Consider the following 26,927-nt stretch of genomic DNA (forward strand, 5'->3'; position numbering starts at 1 on the left):
GAAAAAAATACAGAGAACAATTTTTTGGGGAGTTTTGTAGATATTTATTCAACTCTACCCTCAACATTCTACTTTTGTTAGACGCTAGCTACAAAAATTTGTTAACCAAAAGATCACTTGCGATAAAGAATATGATTATTTCTCACACACTGACTGGTCTTCTTGAAGGCGTGCATGGACAATTGTACCAGGCTTAACATAAGCCATTGGTTTATAGACCACAAATGGTCGAGATCTTTATCCTGTAAACATTACTGTAATGGTGATTAATTTTAATAAATATAATTATTATTAAGCATTTGGTGTCATCTGTTTCTGAGATGAGAAAAGGAACCTGACTTTGGGTCTCCCCTCTGGTGGACCACTATACTTGGGTTCCCCCTATACTCTTACATACAAATAGTGCAGTGGGTTCTTAATGTGCAAAGGTGGTGATGTCCTCTACATGGGGCCTCTATTTAACATCCTATCCGAGGACGGAGTATTTTGCACTGTAACACAGCCTGCGTCTGTGAAACGGAAGGGGCACGTTAACACACAATGCAGCCTCAGTCATCCGCCTGGGTTGGATGGATTCAAACCCAGAATCTTTGGTTCGACTAGTGGACAATTTACGGACTGAGCTCTATTGCCTCCCTGAATTAAACTAGTTCATCATGATATGCTTTTTAAGAACACTGGTCTGAGTGAAAACTAATCATTATTCAAAACTGTTTTTCTAGGGAAAGTAGAGAGAGAAAAAAAAGAGGAAATCTTTTTTACGTACAAGATTATCAGAGGGGAGTAAACACGAATACCAAGATTGCTTGAAAATAAATTGTTCGACAATATGCCGAAAACGTCTTGATATTGCAAAGACCATTGAGATGCAGAAAATCCTGAGTCTTACCATATCATATCATATGGTCTTCATGCACATATACCGTAGATGGTTCTTAATGCAGAGAACTGAGATTTGACTACAAAACACGAAAAGTTATTAAAACATTCTATCATGTACATAGATATCTTTGCATGTCTTTGACTTTGGATTGTCAATCTTTGACAGTATACAGCGATTACAAAATCACACACGATTTTTAACCTGGGTAAGAATAAGCTATGCAGCTGAATAATATACAGATAACTACACATACATGTACACACAATCATTAGACAAATACACAATATATTGCTTATAGGTAATCAGCAATTAAATTAAATACTACAAAATACATAGAATGCTCTGTCTCTAAAAGATTAGAACTTTAAAATATTAGGATTAATATAACCCATCACCGTTTAAAAAAGTTGGCAAATTCAGAACTATTATTTTCTGGCATGTAAGATGTACATTGTAGATGATCAGACGTTTACTCCAGTTAACTTAGGCTTACACAACAAAGTTGTTGTATTGCCCTTTGCGACCGACCCCAAAATCTTGAAATTCTACGGTAGGCTTAAAAAAAAAAATGTTTAATGAATAAAATAAATATTTAAATAAGCATTTACGGTAAAACTGAAAAATATCAGCCCAAAGATGGTAAAAAAAAAAAGGTTCCTTTTTTTTAAATTGACCCCCGATCGACCCAGGTGCTGGCACCTAGTTATTTTCAACTCTTTCATTAACTATGCATGTCATCATTAGTGGAATTTCTTTCAGAATTTTTTTAATTTTGTGGATGTGATTATTTAATTGCGTGGATGAAAAACAATGTTATCAAATCATTAAAGATGCTTATCATATAACATGTCTTATCATCATCATGACTTCGAATGACATTTCAGTATTCTAATTAATATCATCCTTATTATCATACACTTGGTGGATGTTTTTCTAAAGTTTACCTTGCTGTTCACGAATCTATTTCATGTTCTTTTCATTATAGCTTTTCAAACTTAAAGCTTATCAGTACTAGTTTATAGGAGGGATTAGACTGCCCTGCAAGGTCACTGGACAGGTGGCTATCTCATCAACTCAGCTCTCAGTTAACATAAGAAAAAGAGGATCATGGGGGACCAATGGTCGCCGATTAGGCATTGTTTAATATAGAGAGGGCGCAAGTAGCTACAAGTAGTGCAGTGGGCCTTTAAATGCTGGAAGTTAGGGGGGAGGAGTTTAATCAACCACTAGAACGTGACTGACATTCATCCATCCAATGAACCACATTAAGCAGACGTTGTTTGAACCGTTCTTTCAAACCCACCATAAACGATTTCTTGACTTCCTCCATCATCTTAGTAACGGGCTCATTATGGTGGACTGCCATGTCCAGGGCGTTGAAAGGGTCTTCCATTCGGGCCAGCCCGTGCACATTTTTGAATGTTGACCGCCTGAAGATGCAGAACGAGCGCAGGAGCTCCTCGTGGTAACCTGAAGGGGAAGAATACAAAATGAGATTAGATTTTTAAAAGGATGCTTTTACCATTCATAGAATCTCAACAAAGCATGCAATGCTTAAAGATAAACTTGAGTTCTGGTAAAAAAAGAAAATAAATTCTCACAGAATCTAACGAAACTTACACTGAATGTTCAAGATTACAAATAAATGTCATGTGCCAAACAATTTTGGAAGAAAATGTATACTGGCTGAGTAATGAGCATAGAAAGATAAGGAAATCAGGGTAGTACTAGCCCCGACACCATGTGTGTTGTCCCATATACATCTTTCTGTGTAAGTGATTGTAATTTTACCAAGACTCTGCCAAATTCATGATGATTTTAATGACTCCAGAACCTTGCATTACACACCATTACTTACATGCTATATGATCAACTTTTCTGATCGATTCCACACCTTTTCTTTCACAATGCAATCACATTACCAGAACTCAAGTTTATCTTTAAGCGATTAAAGAAAAAAAAAATTCATGCTTTATGAAGAATCGTTGAACATTCAATGTCTCAAATATTCAATATAATGGTTGTCACCTCCCCTACTCTGGCAATGTCGTTGTTTCATGCTGCATCTTGTATTATTATTATTATATTCTGTTCGTAAAAACACAAGTCATATTGTCTCACCCTGCATCTGTTCCTTGTTAGCCTTTGAATATGCGACGGGGTAGGAGTTGAATAATCCGTTCTCATTATCGATGAACCAGAGACCTCCATTGCTTTTATGCTGGGCTAGATTGTGTACCTCGCCTTTATAGAGCCAGTCCTGCTGGTAATACTCGACTGCATTTTTCCTTATCGTCATCCTGTAAAATAGAATATTGGGGAGATTACAGAAGGAAAAGGTGGGTAGCATGTTAACCGGAGGTTCCCTGTGTATAGGAGAGTCGTCACATTGTGCCTCAGTGTGCCTTCATACACACCAGGGACCCGTTTCAAAAAGCCTTTTTCAATGAAAATGACAAAAATCAGTTACAAATCTGATGATAACCAATCAGAAGCAAGGATTTCAGTAGCTTATTACAAAAAGTGTCATTTGTCACGACCCCCGCCCCCAGATAATCAACATGTACATAGAGATCTTTAGGATATGCAGCATAGTCTTTTGAAGATTACAAGTAGAAGAAGATATCAAGGGGTCACAAAGACGTAACTCCATTTTGAGAAAAAGTGGTTTATGTGTCACTGAGCACTTGGGCCTTAAGGAGTTAAGTCTATGTTTCACTAGCCATTGACTTCAATGGGGTTGTTGGGTGGAGTTAAGTCCTTGTGTGTCTGGGAAAGCCCACATATTTTTCCTGAACATTTTGATATTAAATACTCATTTTTGGCAAAAATATGGAGTTACGTCTTTGTTTCACTGACCCCTCGATATTTACCTGTCTAGATGAGCTGTGATGTAATCAAATATCACAAGGTCACTGAACTGGGCCAGTTCCACGAGCGTGGTGATGTTGAGATCAGCGAATCCAGGAGTGGAAGGGTATATGGTCCCACGCTGGTTATTAAACATGATTTCCGGCAGATGCGATCTAAAGGAGATGTAAAAATGGCGGTACAAATGAATAATAAGTAGATTCTTATATGGCACATTATAATCAAAAGGTCTCCATGCGCTTTACATAGTAGGGAAGAATTTTAAAGACCGTCAATACTACTGGGCCAGAAGGGATTCGACCACACAGCGAGGTCACTGACAGGTGGCTATCTCATAAACTCAGCTCTCAACTAACATAGGAAAAAGAGGATCATGGGGGACCAGCAGGCACCGATTGGGGAAGTTTTCTATATAGAGGGAGCAAGTAGCTACAAGTAGGACAGTGGGGCTTTAAGAGATGATTACAATCGCATAAACAGCTATGTTTATTAAAATAGAGTTAACTATACAAATAAATTGGAAATTGCTCCATATACAAAAGAATAACCAAAATTTAAAAATTATCAAGTTACATTTAATTATAGGTCCATAAAAAAAAGGATTATAGAGAATTATATGACGAAATAGGCCCACATGCACATGTATCTTATAGAAAGAGTTGCGATTGAGAAGCGGAAATAGATTGCCAGGAGAATGATTCTGTATACCCGTTTCATGAGCTATAGTTATAGGAGCTGAACAAAACTGCCATCTGTTAGCATAGAAAGTCAAAAACTTATCTTATCGTATGATCAACAACATTTATATTACCCCCTCACTAAGTTATCATGGGCCGATCATATAACGAGATGCGATTGGCATAAATGTAAGGACACAGGAATGATTACTGAACACCTTGGGTCAGCTTCGTACGAGAACAAAACCAACAAAACGAAATTATAATCTGGAACACAAAATATGTGTTATTATTAACTAATGTTCACTCCTAGCCCTGAATCATGTTCTATAGAATTTCTTCTTGGATTTGAATCAATGGCAATATACCTCACAATTGATTTAATCACAACTGCTCCACAGGAGATAGATTTTGAGTTTGCAATTGATTGGAGAAGTTGGAGATAGAGGTGGAGTTGCTACTGATTCAGATAGATACAAACTTTTTATAAGATGGGACCATGGTGCATGTACAGTCAAACCTGTCTACAGTGACCGCCCAAGGGAAACACAAAAAGTGGTCTTTGTAAAGAGGTGGTCTTTGTAGACAAGTTCCTTTATTCATGTTTCCATGAGAAACCATTTTCAAGGGAAACAAGAAATGTGCTTGTTGTAGACAGGTGGTCTTTGTAGACAGGTGGTCATTAAAGCAGGTTTGACTGTACTATCATATTTTTACATAAAATCGTGTCGGATGCATTAACGATTGCTCACTTTCCAATATTATCGATCCACAAGCTGAAGCTCGCCACCGTGTCGTTCTTCCAACCGGCGTTGCGAATGTCCGCAGTAACCGAAGACCACTGCGAGGAACTGTCGTTGGACACGTGAGACAGGACGACCGTTGGAACGTTCTGCAGACCTATCATTCGGCCTAGATAGTAGCAGTACAGATCACCTGCATGTTGTACCCACCATAGAAAAAATATCAAAATATGGGGATAAACTTAGGCTTGTAACTCAAAATGAGAGTATTGAGGATTTGAATATGAGTGGAATGGTAACTGCTTCAAAAAATTAAAAAAACAGAATTAGTTCATATTTCACCAGAAATTAATGCCCAATATCCGAACCATTATAAGAGGCCGGTTATAAGAAGATACATAACAAAATCTTAGTTAGCACGGAAATTAGTTCAAGATCACCTTTATTAAAAACAGTTTCTACGAGACATGCTCTAACGACAGTTTCGGTCAATTTCCTACACTAACCGTATTCCCAACTTCAAAACTAAACCCAACACCAGGGGGGTTGTTTCACAAAGATCTTAAGTTGAACTTATCTCTAAGTTGGACTTAACAATTATGGAAAGCTCTTAGCATATTTGAAAATATTTTGTAAAAGTTATTTTAAAAGGCATAAAATGTTGATTCAAATCATTCATATTTTCTATTATCATGGGAGATTTTATATTCTTGATGTGGAAATTATGAAAAGTCTAAAATACTTGAATTTTCACTTTTGAATGTATTTTATTTTAAGGCTACAAATGGCTCTCCATAATGTTTAAGTCCAACTTAGAGTTAAGTTCAACTTAAGATCTTTGTGAAACACCCCCCGACCTACTATCAGCCCAAACCCCAACCCTTTATCTTTAATAAAATAAAACACTGTTCTTTGTACCCCCCTTCCTGAAACACGCCCTCATGCACTACCCCCTACTTTGCTGGCTGAACGATCTAACTAATCGCCCTTACCCAACACAAACTGCACCATCGGGTGTCTGTATCGTGCACATGCCGTAGTTCCATCGTCGAACACCACGTGCCGATTCATGTTGCTACCGCACTTATCTATTGAAGCATTTTCTACTTTCACCACTCGGAGCTGTCGAATTCTCTTCTTCCATCCTTCCGTTACCGAGTAGCTCAAACCTGCTCAATTCAATCGTACAATTGACATGACTGTGAAGGGGCGCCTCATCGATAGAACCTTTGAGGACTTTCGATTCTGAAGTTTATTCCAAATTTACGTTATTATATACATGTACATTCGAAAAGCATAACATGATTTTATTCGCCTTTGAAATAAGTTGTCCCAAAAGATACATAAACATATTACATGAATCCAAAGACAACAGACAACAAATATTGAACAGTAGAAACAATACAAGGTATACAGTAGGTTTGCGGTTGCACCATGTGAGAGAGGGGAGGATTGGGGAGTCTTGAAGAGGACTCTCTGTAATCTTTCTTTCTTGAGTGTGTAGAGTCTTGAAGAAAGAAAAAACTAAGATTAACGAGAGTCCTTTTCAGGACTCCCCAATCCTCCCCCTCTCTCACATGGTGCAACCGCAAATCTACTGTATATCTACAAAACCATGTAAGCAGTTACTTATGAGCAGAATACGAGGTATGTGGTTACAAAAGTTCAAGATACAAACAGAACTAGGGTGAATCTTAGATCAATGACATCTATTCTTCTCCCCCAAAATCTCCAAGCACAACCTCAATTTGAAATCACTTTCAGATTATATTTTGACCACCATTCAAAGATGAAACTGAGTTCTGGTCATGCGATTGCATTGTGAAAGAAACGGAGAGAAATCGATCAGAAAAGGTTGATCATCTAGCATATAAAGTATTGGTGTGCACTGCAAGGTTCTGGAATCATCAAAATGAAAAGAAATTTGGCCCAGTCTTGGTAAAGTTACAAGCATTGTTCACAGAAATATGTATATGGGACTACACGAACATGTGGCGTACAAATCCGTTCCGATTTATATGATATTACATGCCATATTTAGAATACTAAGGCATTTGAAGAGCCATGCTTGTCAGAGATGTTTTTTTTTTAATATGATGTTCTTCCATAACAATGATAACGCTCACAAATTATTTTTCACCTCTTCCCAGAACTCAACCTTCTCTTTGAGATATATAAACTAACTCGGTTTCAACAATTATGAGAGCATTACTAGGTAGTTACCTGGTGGGATGGCGCCCTCAACGGTCGCCGACCAGAATATGTTCTCCTCCACTGCATTGACCGGATGTTGCCTTTGGGCTGTAACAATTGCCTCAGGACTCTGGCCGTTGACGTGGCCTCTGGGTTCCACGTCTTTGGCAGGCGACCGTGAGGCTTTGGCTTCTTGAAAGTTTGCAGCATTTTGGGAGTAGCGGTGAATCGTGCCAGCGATCTCATCGGCAACTTCGATGTGTTCGTTTGGACAGTCAGGTGTCGAGCATATCTTGAGATCATCCAGAGAGGTGGTGCCTCTGAGCACTACCAAGACGACAAGAAGAGCATAGATATGGCAGAAGGTGAAAACAGACATGGTTGCCTTTTGCAGGAGCTCCAGTCGACGCGGAATAGGTTTTCAATCTTTTCGCGTTCACGATGATCTAGTTTTCGTTCTAAATGACCAGCACTTGACTTCCCGAAAAATCTGTAAAAATGAAATGGAAACATGAACATTCATTTGGTGTTTAATTCCGTCATTAAATATAATACCGAAAACTGTTTGATTGTATCGTTCAGCGTAATGCATTGTATTATCATTATTTGTATTCTCATTTTTTCAATAAAATCGGTGGAAGTTACAAAATTCCCCCGCTTCGGTCTGCGGGAAATCCTAAATAAGGACCAAAAAGATTCAACGACAAACCTGATAATGCCGATCTTGTAAACAGAGACAAATGTAAATAAGGCCCTTATACGAATGTTATGAGGAATTCATTTTTATGCAAACAAAGAAAACAAGAAAATGAGAGCAAATCACACACTGGCAAAGCCTTTATGAAAAAATTGAAGGACATAGTTCGATAAACTCTTCAGCAAATACACTTAGTGTGACAGTTTACGGTGTTTTGCTCGATTCAAGGATATGACACCTCTGTGACAGATTTCCCCGTTTTTTTTCTTCTTCTTCCAAGGCTTCATGAGATTCGGAACGTATGTGGCTCCAATATCTTTGTATGCACCTCTTTTCAAGCTAAAACGTAGATAATGTGTGGGATTTTTTTTTTTTTTTTTTTTTTTTTAAACAGGTGTTTACCTAGACCAAAAGCTTCTGTATCTCTATATCGTCGGTTGTTCCACTGAGACTATTACATCTAGCTCCACTAGATGTGTATTGGGAATGTCGACAAATGTCAGTTGTATCAAAGAATGACCCATACCAGACGATTATTTCTGTCTAGTGTTTACCAACCCGATTTTACGTCTGGGACCGACTTTAACGTCACTATTCAAAAGACACGACGCAGTTTCGAACCCGGGTCCAGTCAGAATCAGTTTGTAGGCATAAAGACAGAGAGCTGACTGTACCACGGACGTTACCACTGATCCAACTCACATATCCCTATAGCAGATTTGAACCAAACGATATACTCGAGTCTTAGGCGATCAATGTAAAACACAACAAGAGTAAAACGTATGTCGCGATACAGAATTCCTATTTAGCATTTAATGAAATAAAAGGTGGGAGATGGAAAGAGAGAGAGATAGGGAGAGAGAGGGAGAGAGAGAGAGAGAGAGAGAGAGATAGGGAGAGAGAGGGAGAGAGAGAGAGAGGGAGAGATAGGGACAGAGGGAGAGATAGGGAGAGAGAGAGAGAGAAAACATAAAATTTAGGAAAATGAAAATGCAGAGATAACAACAAATTCATTCAGAGATAATACGATATACGAATGATCTAATTCCTTTTTTTTAAAAACCAATTAGTAGTCTGAAGAATACATTTAGGTAAAAACAAATATAAATTCGATACGATTACCCTATAGCAGTAGAACACATACTAACGAACTTTGAATCAATGGCTAGAAGAAACATTTATTCTGTGCGGAAACGTCCTTTTTCTTTTTTTAAATACAATTCTTGCTTTGAAATTATTCATGACATTTCGTTTTCTGACACTGACTTGGCGGAAATGTCTTTCGCTAACCGAATTCCACGATACCTTACTCCAAACTGTTTAACTTTACCCCAAACATGACCCCTTAACCCGATTCCGCACCTGACCCTATACCTTATGCTTTTGACGAAATAAACCCGGAGCAATAGACCAGTTTACTAAAATATTCAATTCAATTCGTATCTATTTCATTTCCAACAGAAAGATAAACAAAGATATTACAGATATTATTACAGAAAGTATGACAAAAATGTATGTACATATTCATTTTTTATCTTGATAATTATTCAAATACACTTTGCACATTATACAGTTATTACAAGAAATTCTTAATTTGAAGCACTAGCACAAAGAAAAATCGGAGAATTCTATTGAGAAAGAATTTATCTGGCTTAAGCAGGGCTCCCACTTAGCCGAGTTGGAACCTCGAGTTGTGGCGAGCTGGTGCGATCTTATTGCAAGCCGTTTTATTATTAATTGATATCAATAAATCAATTCTTGTTATCAAGAAATAATTTTATGTTGTAAAGCAATGGTAATTCTTGATATCAGGAATTCGATTTTGTGATATCAAGAATTGAATTCTTGATATCAAGAATTGAATTCTTGATATCAAGAATTATGTTTTAATGATAAAACTGCTTGCCATAAGATCGCGCCAGCTCGCCACAACTCGAGGCTCCAACTCGGCTAAGTGGGAGCCCTGCTTAAGAATGAGGAAATAGTTCACTTACCCAAACCTCTGGAGTAACCTCGAGTTCTAACAACCCAAATCAATAATGAATACATTTATATCAAACGATCCCCTTTCGCTCCAGTGCGTCTAGCATTAGGGACTTTCAGATTTGCACGCCGAAAAAGTGGACTGCTACGTGTGACGTCCTTTTAAGGCACTGTGAAGTCCTTTTAAGGCACTGTGAAGTCATTTTAAGGCACTGTGAAGTCCTTTTAAGGCACTGCCAAATCTAAAAGTCCCTATTCATGCAGTTATCGAGAGCTCTTGTCACGTTATAAAGACCAATAGATTCGCAGCTCAAATGCGGTTTTATTTGCAATGACTAACGATTTATACCCTGTGTAAATCTCACTTCCTCTAACGATTACAAAAGCTTTCATTTTAAGTCTATACACCATCGTTTATCGGTTTATTAACAATGGATTACTATTGTTTGGCTGCATCTCAATTATATCAAGTATCTCAAATGAGAATAAAATCAGGGCCCCATTTCACCAGTCATCAGTGAAAAAACAAGGATAGTTTTTGTTATAAGCTTGTAAAATCCTTGCTTCTGATTGGTTATCAGCAGATTTGTCACTGATTTTTGTGATTTGTCACTGATTTTTGTCATTTGTCATTGAAAAAAGCTTTGTGAAACGGGCCCGAGGTGTCAGCTTCGAAAACACTAGATATAATGGAATGACCTTTGTGAATTTCCTCTGTGCCAAGCCTGAACACAACCAACAATTGTTTTTTATTAACGAATATTTTTCAATTTCTATCGACGTCACCAACATTGAAATTAAACTAATGAAACCTGAAAATGATCAGCTTCAAGTAATTACTATGCGAAGAAATCACTTTCTATACATGAATGTTTTGGTGTACATACCTTTACAGACAGACATGTATTGTTGCAATTCAGACTAATGACCATATCGTATATCACCAAAACTGTTCACATAAATCGTCCTTGTTTTCACGAAGTGACGGTAGTGAGGAAAATCGTAACGCAAAGTGAATGCAATTTTTTTTCACTACCGTCACTTCGTGAAAACAGCGACGAAATATAAACGTTTATCTCATCAGAGGTTCACAGGTTGCTTTCCTTTGAATAGTTTCCTCCTCACTCATAGACAAACTCGCTCATATCAATTAAAAAGAAGAAGACTTTTCTGTTGATATAATACAACCAAGCACTGTCATCACGACTCATAATTACCAGCACAATACTATGTCCTCTGTATATCTGTACTATACGTTGGCGTTGTGCCCTATGACCATGATGACGAATAAAAGAAACAGAGCAAAAATGAGTTGAAAAGCCAAACCAGTACACTTCCTTTTTACTCCATCTTCCCCTCAAGAAGAAATTAAGCAAATAACCTCACCAAACAAGTCAGTTCGCAAATACGTGTTAAAACTACCCCCTCAATCTCAACTCTACTTATTACAATAGGCCATTTTCGTAATGTAATCAAATTTAATGCACAAATCTTTGTTAAGTGCTTCGTTACAGCTTATTTCACTGACCTGTTACGAATAATAATATTGTACAGTTTATTTAGATATTCAGAATGCGAACTGCATACATTCTGTTTTGTTGGGTAGGACAAGCCATGTGTTACTTAGCAACAAGTAATGTATGCAATTCACATTCAGACTATCAAAATACAATTATTTGTAACAGGTGAATGAAATAATTTGTAACATATTTCTTAAACAAAATGCATGTCATTGTATTACATTACGAAAATGGTCTCTGGTTCTGTGTGAGAATATTGAATGAAACTATATTGTGATTTCACGATCTTCGTTCATCTTCAAATGTTAACAAATGACAACAATAATTATTATTAAGTGAGGTTTTCTCCATCTAAAACTAAATCGGAGGATAAACATAATACGTGTACACCCCTTTTTATGAAGATATTGAAAGCTTGGTCGGGTTAAGCAAACGTTCTACCATCTCTACCATCAGGACCACGTCTCATAAAACATAACACATTTCTATAACAAATTCGTTTTCAGCCAATCAAGTGAGATATCTGGTTCTGTCTAAATCGCACTTGAATTGGACTGGACTGGAGGGGGGAGGGGGGGGGGGTGCTATATACAAAGGATGATGGAACCATGTGCGAATTCGGAAGGAACAGACAATGAAACACCTTTTGGTCTGCCCCTCCTCCCAGTACACTGTACCCTCATGGACATGGAAGGGTCAACGATAAGGCCAATCAGACCCTGCGCCGTGCACCCGACCCGAAGGGACTTGTGTTTTTTATATAGTGACTTGAGAAGAAGAAGCAAAAGATTGTATAAGAAGAAAAAAACTTTTTAAATCGATGTTTATGTGCGCCATCCGAAGTAATGTTAACAAAACGGGCCATTTGTTTGTTTATGAAAGCCTCATCATACCGAAGATTTATCCAAGGGACCGAAAAGTCAGTCCATTGTATCGACGAATATCCACAGGGATTAAGTTTGGCTCCAATGACCACTTCTATTGGAAGGTAGACGATTATTTTCATCCAGACCAGTGCCAGTCTCCCTCCCTCTTAAGCGAGACTGTTTAAGATTATGGCGCTGGTAAAAATGATAAAATGTATGTTTAACCTTACTGTAAGTTGCATACTGTGAATAGGTGCCTTGATAAAGAGTACCGAGATTTGGTGACATATCCTTTCATTAAACATAGGCTCTGCATATAATCTATCGTATTGTTATGCGGCACAGTGTGTCAACACCCTAGCACACACACAAAAGAAAGAAGAATAAAAAAAGAAGAAGAATGCAACATTCTGATGTTTGGAAATGTTTGGTTTGAATTCTAATCTGAAAAGTAATTTGACTCCTCAAAGCGCAAAGGCCACACCGCATTAAAATGCTAAAAACCTTCTGCAATGTGACAATAACAGACCGTTAGTCATGTACGAATGGGAATAGTTTAAATGGTATTTTGCATAGATATTCAAAATATGGCATGTAATATCATATAAATCGGAACGGATTTGTACGCCACATGTTCGTGTAGTCCCATATACATATTTCTGTGTACAGTGCTTGTAACGTAATCAAGACAGGGCCAAATTTCTTATCATTTTGATGATTCCAGAACCTTGCAGTACACACCGATACTCATATGCTAGATGATCAACCTATTCTGATCGATTTCACAACGTTTCTTTCACAATGCAATCGCATGACCAGAACTCAACTTTATCTTTAAAGGGGGTATTGTTTGGGTGTGGCATTTCACAGATCATGGGTGGGGGCAGTTAAATGCCCCGATGTATAACTGACCTTACCCAAAAGCAAATAGAGATCTTACAACTGCACCAACAAAGGGAAAGGAGTTGTTTCAACACTTTACAAATCAGAATCCCCCTCCTAAAAGTGTCAACCTCAACACTGCCTTCGGGGGCATAACCTTTTTGCATTGTTTTGTGAAGAGTGTTTGAGCATTCAAGCATTATTTGCGGATACTCAAACGTGCATTATTGCACCAAAAAAGGTGCGAGCCCGCGAGCTCACACTGTAAGCCTATTTGAATTTATTAGTTAGAAGGGAGAGAGAAAGAGAGAGAATGATACTAGAGATTGGGTTATAAAGGTCATAATTATGTTAGAATGTATATATACAATGCATATTATATATACAGAGAGAGAGAGAGAGACATACAATACATATATACAGAGAAAGAGAGAGAGAGAGAGAGAGAGATATTACTTTAGAAGTGAAAGAGAATGAAGAATGAGAAATTATGCATAATTCATAAAGGGAGAAGGGGGTGATAGAACTGGAGAGAGATCGAGAATAAAAACCCAGACAGACAAACACAGAGAACAAGACGTGGTATAATAAAGTAAATTTTCATTGTGTCAGTCTTTATAATAGCGAATAAAGTACCATGAGTATCACAAACACAACGACTTCGTATACATTGTGGAGCTCTGTGTTTGAATGAATTTAGTCACTGTACAGACATGGGCCTCAAAGGAAAAGTAGGTACATAATACCACACCCATTAGACTGTGTCCAAAAGTTCATACAAGGAAACAGTTATCTCTTTCCAATCTCTGGTGTTCTGTCGTAAACTATATGGCTTATAGATGTTCCCCTTATAAATTCGCGTAAGCCTTTGAATACGAATGGGTTAAAAAGTAAAAACATGTTATTTTGTTGCAATTAACTATTACAGTTCTTTGGGCCATTGTCACAGAGTGTGCTCTTTTCGTGCAGCCATTATTGAAATTTAAAAACAAATTAAATTGGGCATTAAGCTTTACCCAAGACTTGCTGTATTGTTGCGAATGCTATTAAAGGTATAGGTCAGTTCTGGTCATGCGATTGCATTGTGACAGAAACGTTGTGGAATCAATTAGAAAAGGTTGATCATCTAGCATATAAGTATTGGTGTGTACTACAAGGTTCTGGAATCATCAAAATGATAAGAAATTTGGCCCAGTCTTGGTAAATTACAAGCACTGTACACAGAAAGATGTATATGGGACTACCCAATATCTGTCCCGTCCGGATAGATATAATAATTCACCAAATATATCAATTAGTAGGCGGTTTCCCGGCAAAATTTGTATCATCACATAAAGAGTCAAAAGATCTTCTTTCACATGATTGGTAATAAGAACTTCCATTTCATTTTTTGAGAGGGGGGCGTTTCCAAAACTGGTCTTTACCTTTAAAGGGAAAAATAATCAATAAAGGCTATGCAGGCTTATTCCTTCCTAAATCATCTTCAAGTATGTACATTTCTCTTCAGAGACTTTTCCATTAAATAAATGTGAATATTATTTTAAAGCACACACGCATACACACAAAAAGTCGGATGGACAAGCTTTTGAAGAACATCAGGACAGACGGGTTAATTAAAAGTCATAAGATCAATTTTATTAAAAAAAACTCTAACTTGGGAATATATTTTTAATTGTAACTTACGATACATCGTTCTCATATCGTTCCCATTTTTCCAACAGGCCCCAAGCTAGACCTTATTTGCAACTAGCTCGAGATTTCGATGTTTTTTGTTACTAGAGGATTAACATGGCAAAATGAACTTGTTTACATGATCGCATTATGTCTCATTAATTCTAGTTCTAAATTTGTCTGACTGTTTTCAAGACAATATCATTCCTTTCGATCATAGTTCTATCTAGATTCATGTATCATGGTCATTCTTAGGGCAAAGCAATCCCAGCAACAATCGCTGAATTTTAACCACAATCGTTTGCCATGCTGCTCTTTACTATGACATGGAATAGAAATCTATTCTTTAGGGACTCAATAGTTCATTTCACAGTTGGTTTCCCTCAGTTGATTACACTGTTCGCAGGAATTAGCACAGAGAGGTAGATAGAAGAGATCATTTTCAATATCAACAACGTTGTATTATCATTATTCATAGTTGTTCATGGTCTCTACAATGCTATTTGAATAAACAACATATTCAAAATAATGTTAGGCGTCTTGGGAGAACTTTCAATTGTTTTTACGAAATTTCTGGCTTGCAATCATTAGATCCCGCTGGTACAAGTTTTTTTCTGACTTGTTTTCAAGTTTAAAATGCCAACAAATTGTAATAAATTTTAATGCCGGTCTTTGAACCTCTGATTCAAAATTCGAGCGATCATGTCAAAGAGAAAAACACATCAGAGTAATAATTTCAATAGGATTCTATCTACAAAGTACACTCACCCCGCACGGCTAAAGAGATATTGATTATGACTGGTGTCACGTAGTCATCGCCTCGGGCGTGTTAGACTGTTCCAAAGGTACCTCGTGTGTGTAATTCTTACTAATGCCCTGACTGCTGTGTATTATTTGTTTTATAAGATTTTTTATTTTTTTATTTTCATAAAGTGATGTTTTGTAACATGATTTTGATAACGACCGGTCATTAGCATTTGATAATGACCGATCATTATCCACATTACGCATTAGGCAAAATAAATGCCTGGTCAGGTGTACGCTTTCAACCAATCATTTGATTAGGATCCACGTCATAATAATATATCACTATTATTTTGTTTGGTTAGCTCACAAAGTTACAAAAACTTGAATAAAACTGGAAAAAATACAGAACAATGATGTCGAGGAATGCCTGCTCTTGGATAGAATTACTATTTTAGATTATTTGTTTTTCCTTTTAGTTATCTTCTCGACTATTATTTCTTCATGAAGGTTTATTCAATTTCAATTCGCATTTTAGTAGTTTCCCACGACCACAAGCTAACAATGTGATCATTATGAAAAGGCATTGTCAAAGATCTGTTGACAAAACAAATAACAGGCTTCAATGATCCACGGTGGGGCACAAGGTTTCTTCCCTCTGGTGCAGATATATATTTATTTCTTTTGTCAACTATTATCATTTGATTATTCATGAAGGATAAGCTTTTATCGGCATATCAATGTTTCTTTGATCAAATTAAAGGTGCATGAGCTCATCGTGACTTTTTTCAATTAACTCTTTCAATGATTACACAATGGAATTCTACATTACCTGTAAAGGGGTGTCGAGCTATTTGGTTATTATATTGTTCTGATATATTACTTGATTATTCATGTTATTTTTGTATCAAATCCTCCTTTAAATAAATCTTATCGACCGGAAAACTAATTACGTGACCAAGCATGATTCAAAGGCATTTCAAATGACCTGTTAATATAGGGTTTCAAATAATTAGGGATTTAAAATACGTTTTGATGCGTGCATCTATTCAGAAACCGTCCTTAATCCACAAGGGCGTAATGGTCTCATTTGGAACACCACAATTACTTTCAATGCAACAGCTCCTAGCCTGCCTATGCATCTACCAGACCCTTGCACCCTAGAAGATCTGGGGGCGTTTCACAAAGATCCTAAGTCGAACTTTACTCAAAGTTGGACTTAAAAATTATGGAGAGCCATTTGTAGCCTTAGGATAAAATATATTCAAAAGTATTTTAGACTTTTCATAAATTCCAAGAACATGAAATTTCCTTGATAATAGGAAATATGAATGATTTGAATCAACATTTTATGCCTTTTAAAACATATGCTAACATAATTGTTAAGTCCAACTTAGAGATAAGTTCAATTTAGGATCTTTGTGAAACACCCCCTGGAAGCAACGCATCCATTATTGCATTGGGACAATCTCATCAAGAGAGACAGTACAAGTGGCGTAGTGACTCGAAAAGAAGAACCCCCTATTACCTAAAGCCTCGGTCACAAATGCCATTACGAACTGCTACGAACGCCGTACGAACGATTTTCAGACAATGGAAATTCGGGAAGACAGTGGAAAAACAGGGAGATTCGTACGAAATTATCGTTCGTACGAATCTTTGTGACCGTAGCATAAGGCTTAATTACGCCACCATCATAGTTCTACGCCCACATTGTGACGAAACCGGAAGAAGATGAGAAACCACGCAGTATATGGTTTTACATCCACACTTCGTGTTCAGCCCATCGCACACTAGACGATCGTCCTGTGTTCCTATTTGCGAAGAACTTGCAATTGGTTTAGATTCCTGATTAAGCTTCTAAGTAATGATAAGAATACTCATAACCGTAATTTTAGTGCATTAAATCCCCTAGTCTATACAAAAGCAGAGTCGCATTCAAATCGTAGACAATGGCACTATAATGGTATGACGGAACTATGATTTTGAGCCGATTTAGTAATTCCTCCCCAAGGAAGCATGAAATCCCTTTAAATTACCATTTTCGTAATGATATGGCTATTCAGATCCCCTGTCATTGAGATTTCACATGTTTAAATGTTCGTATCAAATATCATTGCAAATTGTACCAAAATCGGATTAGTCAGATCGTTTATCATGCGATTGGATTAATACATAATGGGACTATAAGAGAGAGAGAGAGAGAGAGAGAGGTACACGATATAATACCGCCTCTCTCAATCCCCACTGACTACCCCCCCCCCCCCCCAACCCAAGGCCTAAGCCCATATTCTGAAACGATAAAACGAAATGGGAAACTCTTTATTCCCCACCGCCCCTTTTTCATCTAAGTTCTGCGCCCATTTTCCAACACAAAACAAACCAATAAAGATTTGCAAACGCGCATCGTGAGAAACTTACATACCCGTTATTGAAATTTACACAAAGGGGTATATGCCCATTAGATATTTTACAAAACACGGCCACCTCTGAAAATATTGAGAAATATAGTATAATAGACAATGACTAATAAGTATTATTCTTACGCATAATTGTGACAAATTGTCTGCCAGATGACTATAGACGCATGAGTAATACGTTTTAAGTTCACAGACAAGGTGTGTGTTGTTGATCTTATATCACCTAATATATTATTATGACAAAGAAAAAAGGGTGGCCTAATTAAGAGATGGAGAGAGGGGAGAGGGGAGAGAGACAGAGAGAGACAGAGGGATAGAGTAAGAGAGATGAGGGTAGAGAGATGGAGAGAGAGGTGGAGAGAGAGAGAAGGTGAGTGGTTTGTAATAACTATGTGTGTGCTAAGAGATGAGGAATTAAGGTATATTAAAAAAGGGGTAAAGATAGAAAGTGAGATATACCAACAGAGAGAGAGAGATAACAAGATAGAGAGAAGAGATAGAGAGGGGAGAGAAAGAAAGAGATAAACATAATCAGACGATTTTCTATAAAGTGAAAACGGAAAGCCAAAGAGAGATAATTAAAAGATAGTAGAGAGAAGGAGCGAGAAACTGAGGGGGGAGCGTAGATTGAGAGAGAATATGAGACACAGAGATGGAATAAGAACTCTGACTTTCTTATATACAGAGATAAAAAGATACATAAAGAGAAAATACTGAGCGATAGTGAAATAGATACAGACAGAGAAGGAACAAAAAAGAAATATAAAGAGAAGAGAGAGAGAGAAAGAGACAGCAATTTAGATGGAGAGAGAGAGAGAGAGAGAATAAAAGGGACGAAAAAAGAACAATAAGAGAGAGGCGGCGTGCAGCAAGGTTACTGGTGTTTCACCGTATTGTAAAGCAATGTTTTGACACCAAACAATCAAGTCAACCAAACAATCAAGCCAATTCACTCATCTTCACAAGTCAATGACGTGACCTGCCTTTGCAATTACAACGAGACCAAAAAAAAACGGTCACTTCTTCAAATGTTTTCGTAATTATACGTGAGTAGTTGTCCTCAAATTCTGTAGAAGCTCTGTCATCCCAAACTAATTGTATTCACGAATGACCAAACCGACAACAATGCTATCATAGGCATACAATTTGAGTCAAAAAAAAGTTTACACCTTTTGTATAATCATCTGAACAGTAAATTATTATGACTTTTAAGATAAATGACAATTTCTGATTGTAAACTTTTGTTTGACTCACAAGGTGTAAGGGCACGATATCACAAAGAGTTGACCTTTTTTCCCCGAACATATTTTTTTCAGTTTCTCCATGATTATACATTAATGATACCCATGGTACTCATCAAAATAAATAACCTCTCAAATATTCAGAGTATATAGAGGAAACGTATACGAAAGTCGTATATAGAAATGTCATATAAAAGTCGTAATATCGAAACGTCGTATGGTGAAACGCTTGTTTCTGCATCGTATACGAACGCAGAAGCGATAAAGGATCAAAATCCCACTCTAGTCTAAACGTCGTATCGTACGAAAATCGATAGTCTAGGCTTGAACTATTGAACTTAGAAGGATATCGCTTCGGACAAAAAAAGTCTTTATACACCTGTATAAGTAAAAGTGAATGGCGAGTTAATCCCTTTTGTAAATTCAGAACACCATTGGACCAAAATATTTGCCCTGCGGTTGGCCCGATTTCTTGAGTTTGTATAAAAGAATATGGGTACTTGTTGCTTTTTGTGTATATCTTTTATTCATTATGCGGAAAACTACATGCAATTAGTTCTTGAGGGGTTTCAACACCAATGCTCCTTCTTCTTCTCCTATAACCTTCTCTTTCTTCTTGTTTCCTCCCCTGCTTCTTCTTCTTTAGTTCTTTTGCCCCCTCCTCCTCCTCTCGTCTTCTCACTCTACTCATTGTTATTGTACTATTATCTCATAATGTTCTCTTCAGTCACTCCTTATTTTATTTCTTCATCTTCAACTTCTTCTTTTTTCCTTTTTCTTATTTGTCTTCTTTTCGTTTCACTTTTCTTCCTCTTCTTTTTTCATCTCCTTTTCCTTCATCGTATTCTCCTTCTTGTTCTTCTCATTTATTGTTTTATTCTTCTATCATTCTTTATCTCTTTGTTATTAAAATCCTTCCCCTTCCCCCATCTTATTCTTCTCATCCCTTTCTCATCCAGTTCCACATCTTCGCCTGTATGTCTCCTTCTACTTTTCCCTACCTCTTCTATCTATTTTACTTCTTTTCTTCCCCTTATCACTTGAATGTTATTATAATACTTCTTTCCAATATACTTATCATTCTTCTTCTTCTTCACGAAATAGTACTTTGCTCTTGTAATATCCTCTATTCTCTTTCTCTTTATATATTAGCGATCCGGTGGCAAAGTTTCGTGATAAAACTTCCTCGTTGTACACACACAAAAAGAAAATCAATAACCTATTATTGAACAGTTCATTGCTCCGTCTCGATATACGGAGTAAAAGAATAGAGGAGGAGGAGGGTCTATTTTTGTGTGGTGAATGAGTCACAAGGGCGTTCGATGCCCCAGTAAACGAGGGGGTAAGAAGTATTATATGACACACCTTTACACACTCATTGATGTTCTTTCTACCTTTTTCGACCCCCTCCCCAAATATCTTTTTCCTTACGTACACCTTTTTTTAAAGCACTCTCTATCTCTCTCTCCCTATCTCTCTGTGTGCATATATATATATCTCTCTCTCCCTCTCTGACACCCTTGGTATGTCTGTCTGTCTCTCTCTCTCTCTCTCTTACACCATTTGTATGCCTACCTGTCTCTCTCTCTCTCTGACACCCTTTTACGCATTAAGTTTAAATACGACATACAAGCCTTTTTTTTCGCAAAAATGGATCTCTCTCTCTCTCTCTCTCTCTCCCTTGATAATGATCAAGTGTATCTTCCATAAAATCACAGGCACACATTTAACTTACCCTTTTCTCTTGACTCGCTCTCTCTCCCTCTCTCTCTCTTGATAATGACCAAGTATCCTCCATACAATCACAGGCACAAATTTACCTTACCTTCTCTTCTTGACTCTCACCCTCCTTGTCAATCTAGCAACGAACTCGATCAATTATCCTTTATAACTCGTTTCCACAAATTCCATTCCATAAAACTGTTTTGTGACATACCAAAATACCCCTCGAGGCTTGAGGAAAGCAGTAAATTATCCTCTTTAAATTTGTCTCCCGCTAATATTGAGAGATGAATACAAAAATATGGGCTAACTTTGTATTATACAGCCCACACAAAAAGATGCTTAAATATATAGATAAAGCATTAAGTGGTGCATGAAATTGTTCTTATTTGCCATATTTTACTCAAATTCCCAGTTCGGTCAATATTTCTTTCTCTTCCACTTTGACTCCTGTCAATATTGAAAGAATAGGCCCTGTTAAGTATTTATTCACCTCGCCTTGTATTGTTCACAAAAGATGTTTTAATTGTCAGATAAAGTATTGTATGAATCTTTCATATTTGCCCTCGCTGCAAATATTCGACGGGATTCTTTTTAAGCTCCTTTTGCTAAATGATATCAAATATTTGCTAACTTCCCTAAGATGCTTCTATTTAAAGAATTGCCCGATTAAAAACATGTTTTCACCCCACTGGGATTTTGTATAAGTATTTGCCAAAATTCATCTTAGATATTTCGGTAGATTTTACCTCGTCTTTCTAATCAGGTAACTGATGTTACCGGTAAATTCTGGTATTGAGCGAATTAGAGTTTTTAATTCAAGCGATCTTTAGGCGTATATTTGCATAGAATATAAAGAAGTGCATATTGACACTATTAAAAGGCAGTCACATAATAATGTTGGCAGTGAACTTTGCGCTACATAATATATTCTCTTTAGGACTGGAGTCGTCGGAGTTCCGATAAGCAAATCAATTTAAGTACTAACTCTTGCGCAGAAACAATTTTTAATATACTGTAACTTAATCCTAACAGTGTGGCATATTTTGTGTTGTTTATAATGCTGATATAAATTTCTACGATAAATATAATCGGAAACACTGTCAAGAAATCCAGGCCCCCCACTCAGTGTTATTTAGGGTACGCATAGCTCGTTCCCTCTTTTTGAAAGCACCCCCTATCTGAGGACTGCCAACATTTCCGAACCCCCCTTTCGTGGGCTTTTTGCGGGATTTTCCTGCCTTGGAGACCCCCCTAAATCATGAAAAAGGTTCAATGTACCCCCTGAATTCGGAATAATTTCTCAGGAGTCCAAAGAGACGAGAGAAAAAAAGAAGAAAAAACACCCCCTTTTTAAAGAAATCTCCGGGTGAAAAGTTAATACACCCCTTTTTTTTACAATTCTTGGGCCGGACTTTGTCGCACGAAAAGTACCCCTTTACTGGACATTTTGGTAACACGCATGGGGTCATTCCGACCCCGGAGTGGAGGGCCGGGCAAGAAATCAACTAAGGATAATTTCAATTCTCTACTGTATACCCAATTGTTAATAATCATGCTCGGATTATGTAATGCATCACAGTAATATGATACATAATACAAAAGGGGATGGTCAAGGTTATCGAAATTGTCCCAGTTCGGTCGATTTTCTGGAAAGTGTCTGCGATTTTGTTACTAGAGCAAAACAAGCTAGAGCCTCAAATAATTACGAAACAATTCAAAAGGAAGAACAAGTTCTCTGCTATTTACACACATTACGTTAGAATAACATTATTATACATTATTCCATGATATAGAAACTAAATTATAAGCTACTTGCATACTCACGATAATTATTTACTCCTAAACTATGCGTCCTGTAAGGCCCAGTGTTCAGTACATGACTGTGTCTGAACTTATAATTATTGGTCGAACGAGGAAGTGATTGTCTGTGACGGGTAGAAATAATAAATCCACCCAACTTCTCGATTTGTATTGTATTCAATACACCCTATTAAACACACCAATGAAGCATGGTCTTTCTATCCGTTTTGCTCACCTACCACTCCTCCTTTCTCTCTCTCTCTCTCTCTCTCTCTCTCTCTCTGTATGTCTGTCTGTCTGTCTTTCTCTGTCTGTCTGTCTTTGTCGCTCTCTATCTGTATGTCTCCCCCTTACACTCTTTTACACATTATGGTTAAATGAAATTATTTCTATCCTTTTCTCGCAAAAATGGATCTCTCTCTCTCTCTCTCTCCCTTGGTAATGACCAAGTATCTTCCATACAATCCCAGGCACACACTTGCGTTCCCATTTTCCTCTCGACTCTATCTCTCTCTCCTCCTTCTCAATTTTGCAAATGATCCTATCAAACGATTTCCCACAAATTCCATTCCATAAAGCTGTATTTGTGACATAACCAAAATCACCCCTTGAGGAGAGCAGTCAATCTTCCTCTTTAAATTTGTCCCCCGATAATATTGAGAGATGAATAACACTGTGTGGTAAGCCTGTACTACAGGCCACACAAAAGATGCTTAATACAATATAGATATAGCATTAAGTGGGGCATGAAATTGTTTTTATTTGACATTAATTAACTTCAATTTACAGTTTGGTAAATTTCTTCCACTCAAGCTTGTCTCCTGCCACTATAATCCGTCATGACTGTAGTTCACAAAAGATGTTTTAATCATCCGATAAAATTAGGTTAATTAAATTTTGTTCATATTTTCCCTCGCTGCGGTATTCTTTTCAAGCTCTTTTTTACTAAATGATATCAAATATTTGCTATCTTCCCTATTAAGATGCCTTTTTTTAAAGGATTGCCAGATTAAAAACATGTTTTCCCCTCTCCGGGATTAATAATAAATATTTGCCGAAGTTCATCTTGGATATTTCGGCTGATTTGACCTCGTCTTCATAACAAATAACTGATGTTACCGGTGATGAATTAAAGTCTTTAATTCAAGCGAATATGCGTATATTTGCATCTAAAGAAATGACACATTTTTATGATCGCAAAGATTTTCAAGAAATCAATTCAAGGACAACTTCAATTCTCTATTGTATATTCCATTGAATATGTTAAAATTACGTAATGCATCATTGTTATAATAATCATAATACATTATTACATGTTACATAAGGAGGTGGTCAAGGCTATCGAAATAGCGTCAGGCTGAATTTCCGAAAGTGTTTGCGATTGTGTTACGAGAGCAAAACAAGCTAAAGCCTCAAATAATTACTAAACAATTCAAAAGTAAAGAACAAGTTTTCTGCTATTTAGACACATTACATTAGAATAACATTATTATACATTGTTCCATGATATAGAATCTAAATTATAAGCTACTTGTATACTCACGATAATTATTTACTCCTGAACTATGCGTCCTGTAAGGCCCAGTGTTCAGTACATGACTGTATCTGAACTTATAATTATTGGTCGAACGAGGAAGTGATTGTCTGTGACGGGTAGAAATAATAAATCCACCCAACTTCTCGATTTGTATTGTAATCAATACACCCTATTAAACACACCAATGAGGCATGGTCTTTCTATCTGTTTTGCTCCCCTCCACCTTTCTCTCTCTGTCTCTCTGTCTATCTCTCTGTTTGTCTGTCTTTGTCTCTCTCTGTCTCTCCCTACACTCTTTTACACAATTATGTTTAAATGCGACATAAAATTATTTCTATTCTCGCAAAAATCTCTCTCTCTCCCTTGGAAATGACCGAGTATCTTCCATACAATCACAGGCACACACTTGCGTTCCCAATTCCTCTCGACTATCTCTCTCCTCCTTCTCAATTTTGCAAATGATCCTATCAAACGATTTCCCACAAATTCCATTCCATAAAACTATATTTGTGACATACCACAATCACCCCTTGAGGAGAGCAGTCAATATTCCTCTTTAAATTTGTCCGCCGATAATATTGAGAGATGAATAACAATGTGTGGCAAGCACAAAAGATGCTTAATATGATATAGATTTAGCATTAAGTGGTGCATGAAATTGTTTTTATTTGCCATTAATTTACTTCAATTAACAGGTTGGTTAATTTCTTCCACTCAAGCATGTCTCCTGCCGATATCGAAAAAGTATACACTATGTCCTAATCCGTCATGACTGTAGTTCACAAAAGATGTTTTAATCGTCCGATAAAATTAAGTTAATTAAATTTTGTTCATATTTTCCCTCGCTGCGGGATTCTTTTTAAGCTCCTTTTACTAAATGATATCAAATATTTGCTATCTTCCCCATTAAGATGCTTCTTTTTAAAGGATTGCCAGATTAAAAACATGTTTTCACCTCTACGAGATTTTGAAGTTATATATAGTCACCGAAATTCATCTAGGATATTTCGGCTGATTTGACCTCGTCTTCATAACAGATAACTGATGTTACCGGTGATGAATTAAAGTCTTTAATTCAAGCGAATAGGCGTATATTCGCATCTAAAGAAATGACACATTTTTATGATCGCAAAGATTTTCAAGAAATCAATTCAAGGACAACTTCAATTCTCTATTGTATATTCCATTGAATTATGTCAGAATTACGTAATGTATCATTGTTATAAAAAAATCATATATTATTACATGTTACAGAAGGAGATGGTCAAGGCTATCGAAATTGCACCAGGTTTATTTGTGAAATTGTTTGCGATCGTGTTATTAGAGCAACACATGCAAAATCCTCAAATAATTACGGCGAAACAATTCTGATGAAAGAACAAGTACTCTGGTATGTACACATTACATAAGAATAACATTATAATAAAATATTCCATGACATAGAATCTAAATTATGAGCTATACTCACGATAATTAATTACTCCTGAACTATGCGTCCTGTAAGGCCAAGTGTTCAGTACATGACTGTATCTGAACTTATAATTATTGGACGAACAAGGAAATGCTTGTCTGCGATTGGTACAAATTATAAATCGGTCCGGCTTCCTGATTCGTATTGTATTTGTTGTATTCAATGGCGTAGCTTTGAGGTAATGGAAAATGGGGGCATGCCCAAAACAATATCTGAATGGCATCGTGGGAGAGAGAGAGGAATGAGAGAGAGAGAGAGAGAGAGAGAGAGGGAGAGAGAGAGGAAGAGAGAGGGAGGGAGAGAGAGGGAGAGAAGGAGAGAGGGAGAGAGAGAGAGAATGGGAGGGAGAGAGAGAGAGGAGGAGGAGAGAGAGAGAGAGAATGGGAGGGAGAGAGAGAGAGAGAGAGAATGGGAGGGAGAGAGAGAGAGAGAGTATACAAGAGAGAAAAGGGAGATGGAGCAAAGGACGAAGAAAGAAAGTGTTATATTTATGTCTCGAAAAAATGTTGGGTTCTATAATACAAATCGCGATAGAATATAGATACCATTCTTCAACTTCCCCCGACTTCGCGCCACATACTGTTGGGAATGGCTCATGGTTGTAATGCACGTTCACATTATGGGTCAGAGTGTAAACAACTTCTAAAAGTAACTGTCTTATCAGAACGAGTGCGTGGACAATTTCGTCGTCAAAATCCATCTATTTCTACCCTTTGCTTGTATATTATGTATATCTTACCTGATTTCTATTCTCGGTCCTTCATGAATTTGTTCTTCTTCATGCGGCGAGTTAGCCCGCTCCCGGAACCCTCACAAAAATGGACCAGAGGCTGATAGTCCCCGTCCGGCGTCTGGAAGTTTCGTTCCCCGATCGACGATAAAGACACGTGTAATTTAAACGGCGCCGCGACAATAAGCGTACGACACAGTGCGTATCCGTTTAGCCTTTGGTGCGATGTGCTCGTTTTAACGGCCCGCCTTCAAGATTTGTGTGTTGAACACG

At 37.2% G+C, this 26,927-nt stretch overlaps 1 protein-coding gene across 4 annotated transcripts; it reads right to left on the bottom strand.

Moving 5' to 3' along the window:
* Window positions 1-20: 20 nt before the first annotated feature.
* On the bottom strand, window positions 21-26,927 carry LOC576174 (four-jointed box protein 1). Of its 4 annotated transcripts, none has more exons than XM_776512.5 (7): window positions 26,664-26,927; window positions 7,398-7,857; window positions 6,167-6,343; window positions 5,184-5,367; window positions 3,757-3,909; window positions 3,005-3,183; window positions 21-2,353 (listed from the first exon to the last, which is right to left on the bottom strand). In XM_776512.5, exons 2-7 carry the CDS (start codon window positions 7,744-7,746, stop codon window positions 2,103-2,105), a joined length of 1,293 nt encoding a protein of 430 aa, XP_781605.3. In that variant the 5' UTR covers window positions 7,747-7,857; window positions 26,664-26,927; the 3' UTR covers window positions 21-2,102. The 4 variants fall into 4 exon arrangements, with proteins under 4 accessions (XP_781605.3, XP_030845388.1, XP_030845387.1 ...); XM_030989528.1 differs by lacking the exon at window positions 26,664-26,927 and adding an exon at window positions 25,922-26,028; XM_030989527.1 differs by lacking the exon at window positions 26,664-26,927 and adding an exon at window positions 24,460-24,560.

Source organism: Strongylocentrotus purpuratus, unplaced genomic scaffold (assembly GCF_000002235.5).
Source record: "Strongylocentrotus purpuratus isolate Spur 01 unplaced genomic scaffold, Spur_5.0 spur5_scaffold_18, whole genome shotgun sequence".
Lineage (NCBI taxonomy): Eukaryota > Metazoa > Echinodermata > Echinoidea > Camarodonta > Strongylocentrotidae > Strongylocentrotus > Strongylocentrotus purpuratus.

Bases quoted from the DNA above. Each gene is read 5' to 3' on its own strand.
- LOC576174 (XM_776512.5), bottom strand. From the start codon at position 7,746: ATGTCTGTTTTCACCTTCTGCCATATCTATGCTCTTCTTGTCGTCTTG. The intron at 5,368-6,166 runs GTAAGGGCGATT...TACAACATGCAG, and splicing joins GATGGTGCAGTTTGTGTTGG to GTGATCTGTACTGCTACTAT. The intron at 3,910-5,183 runs GTGAGCAATCGT...CATCTCCTTTAG, and splicing joins TGGATCGATAATATTGGAAA to ATCGCATCTGCCGGAAATCA.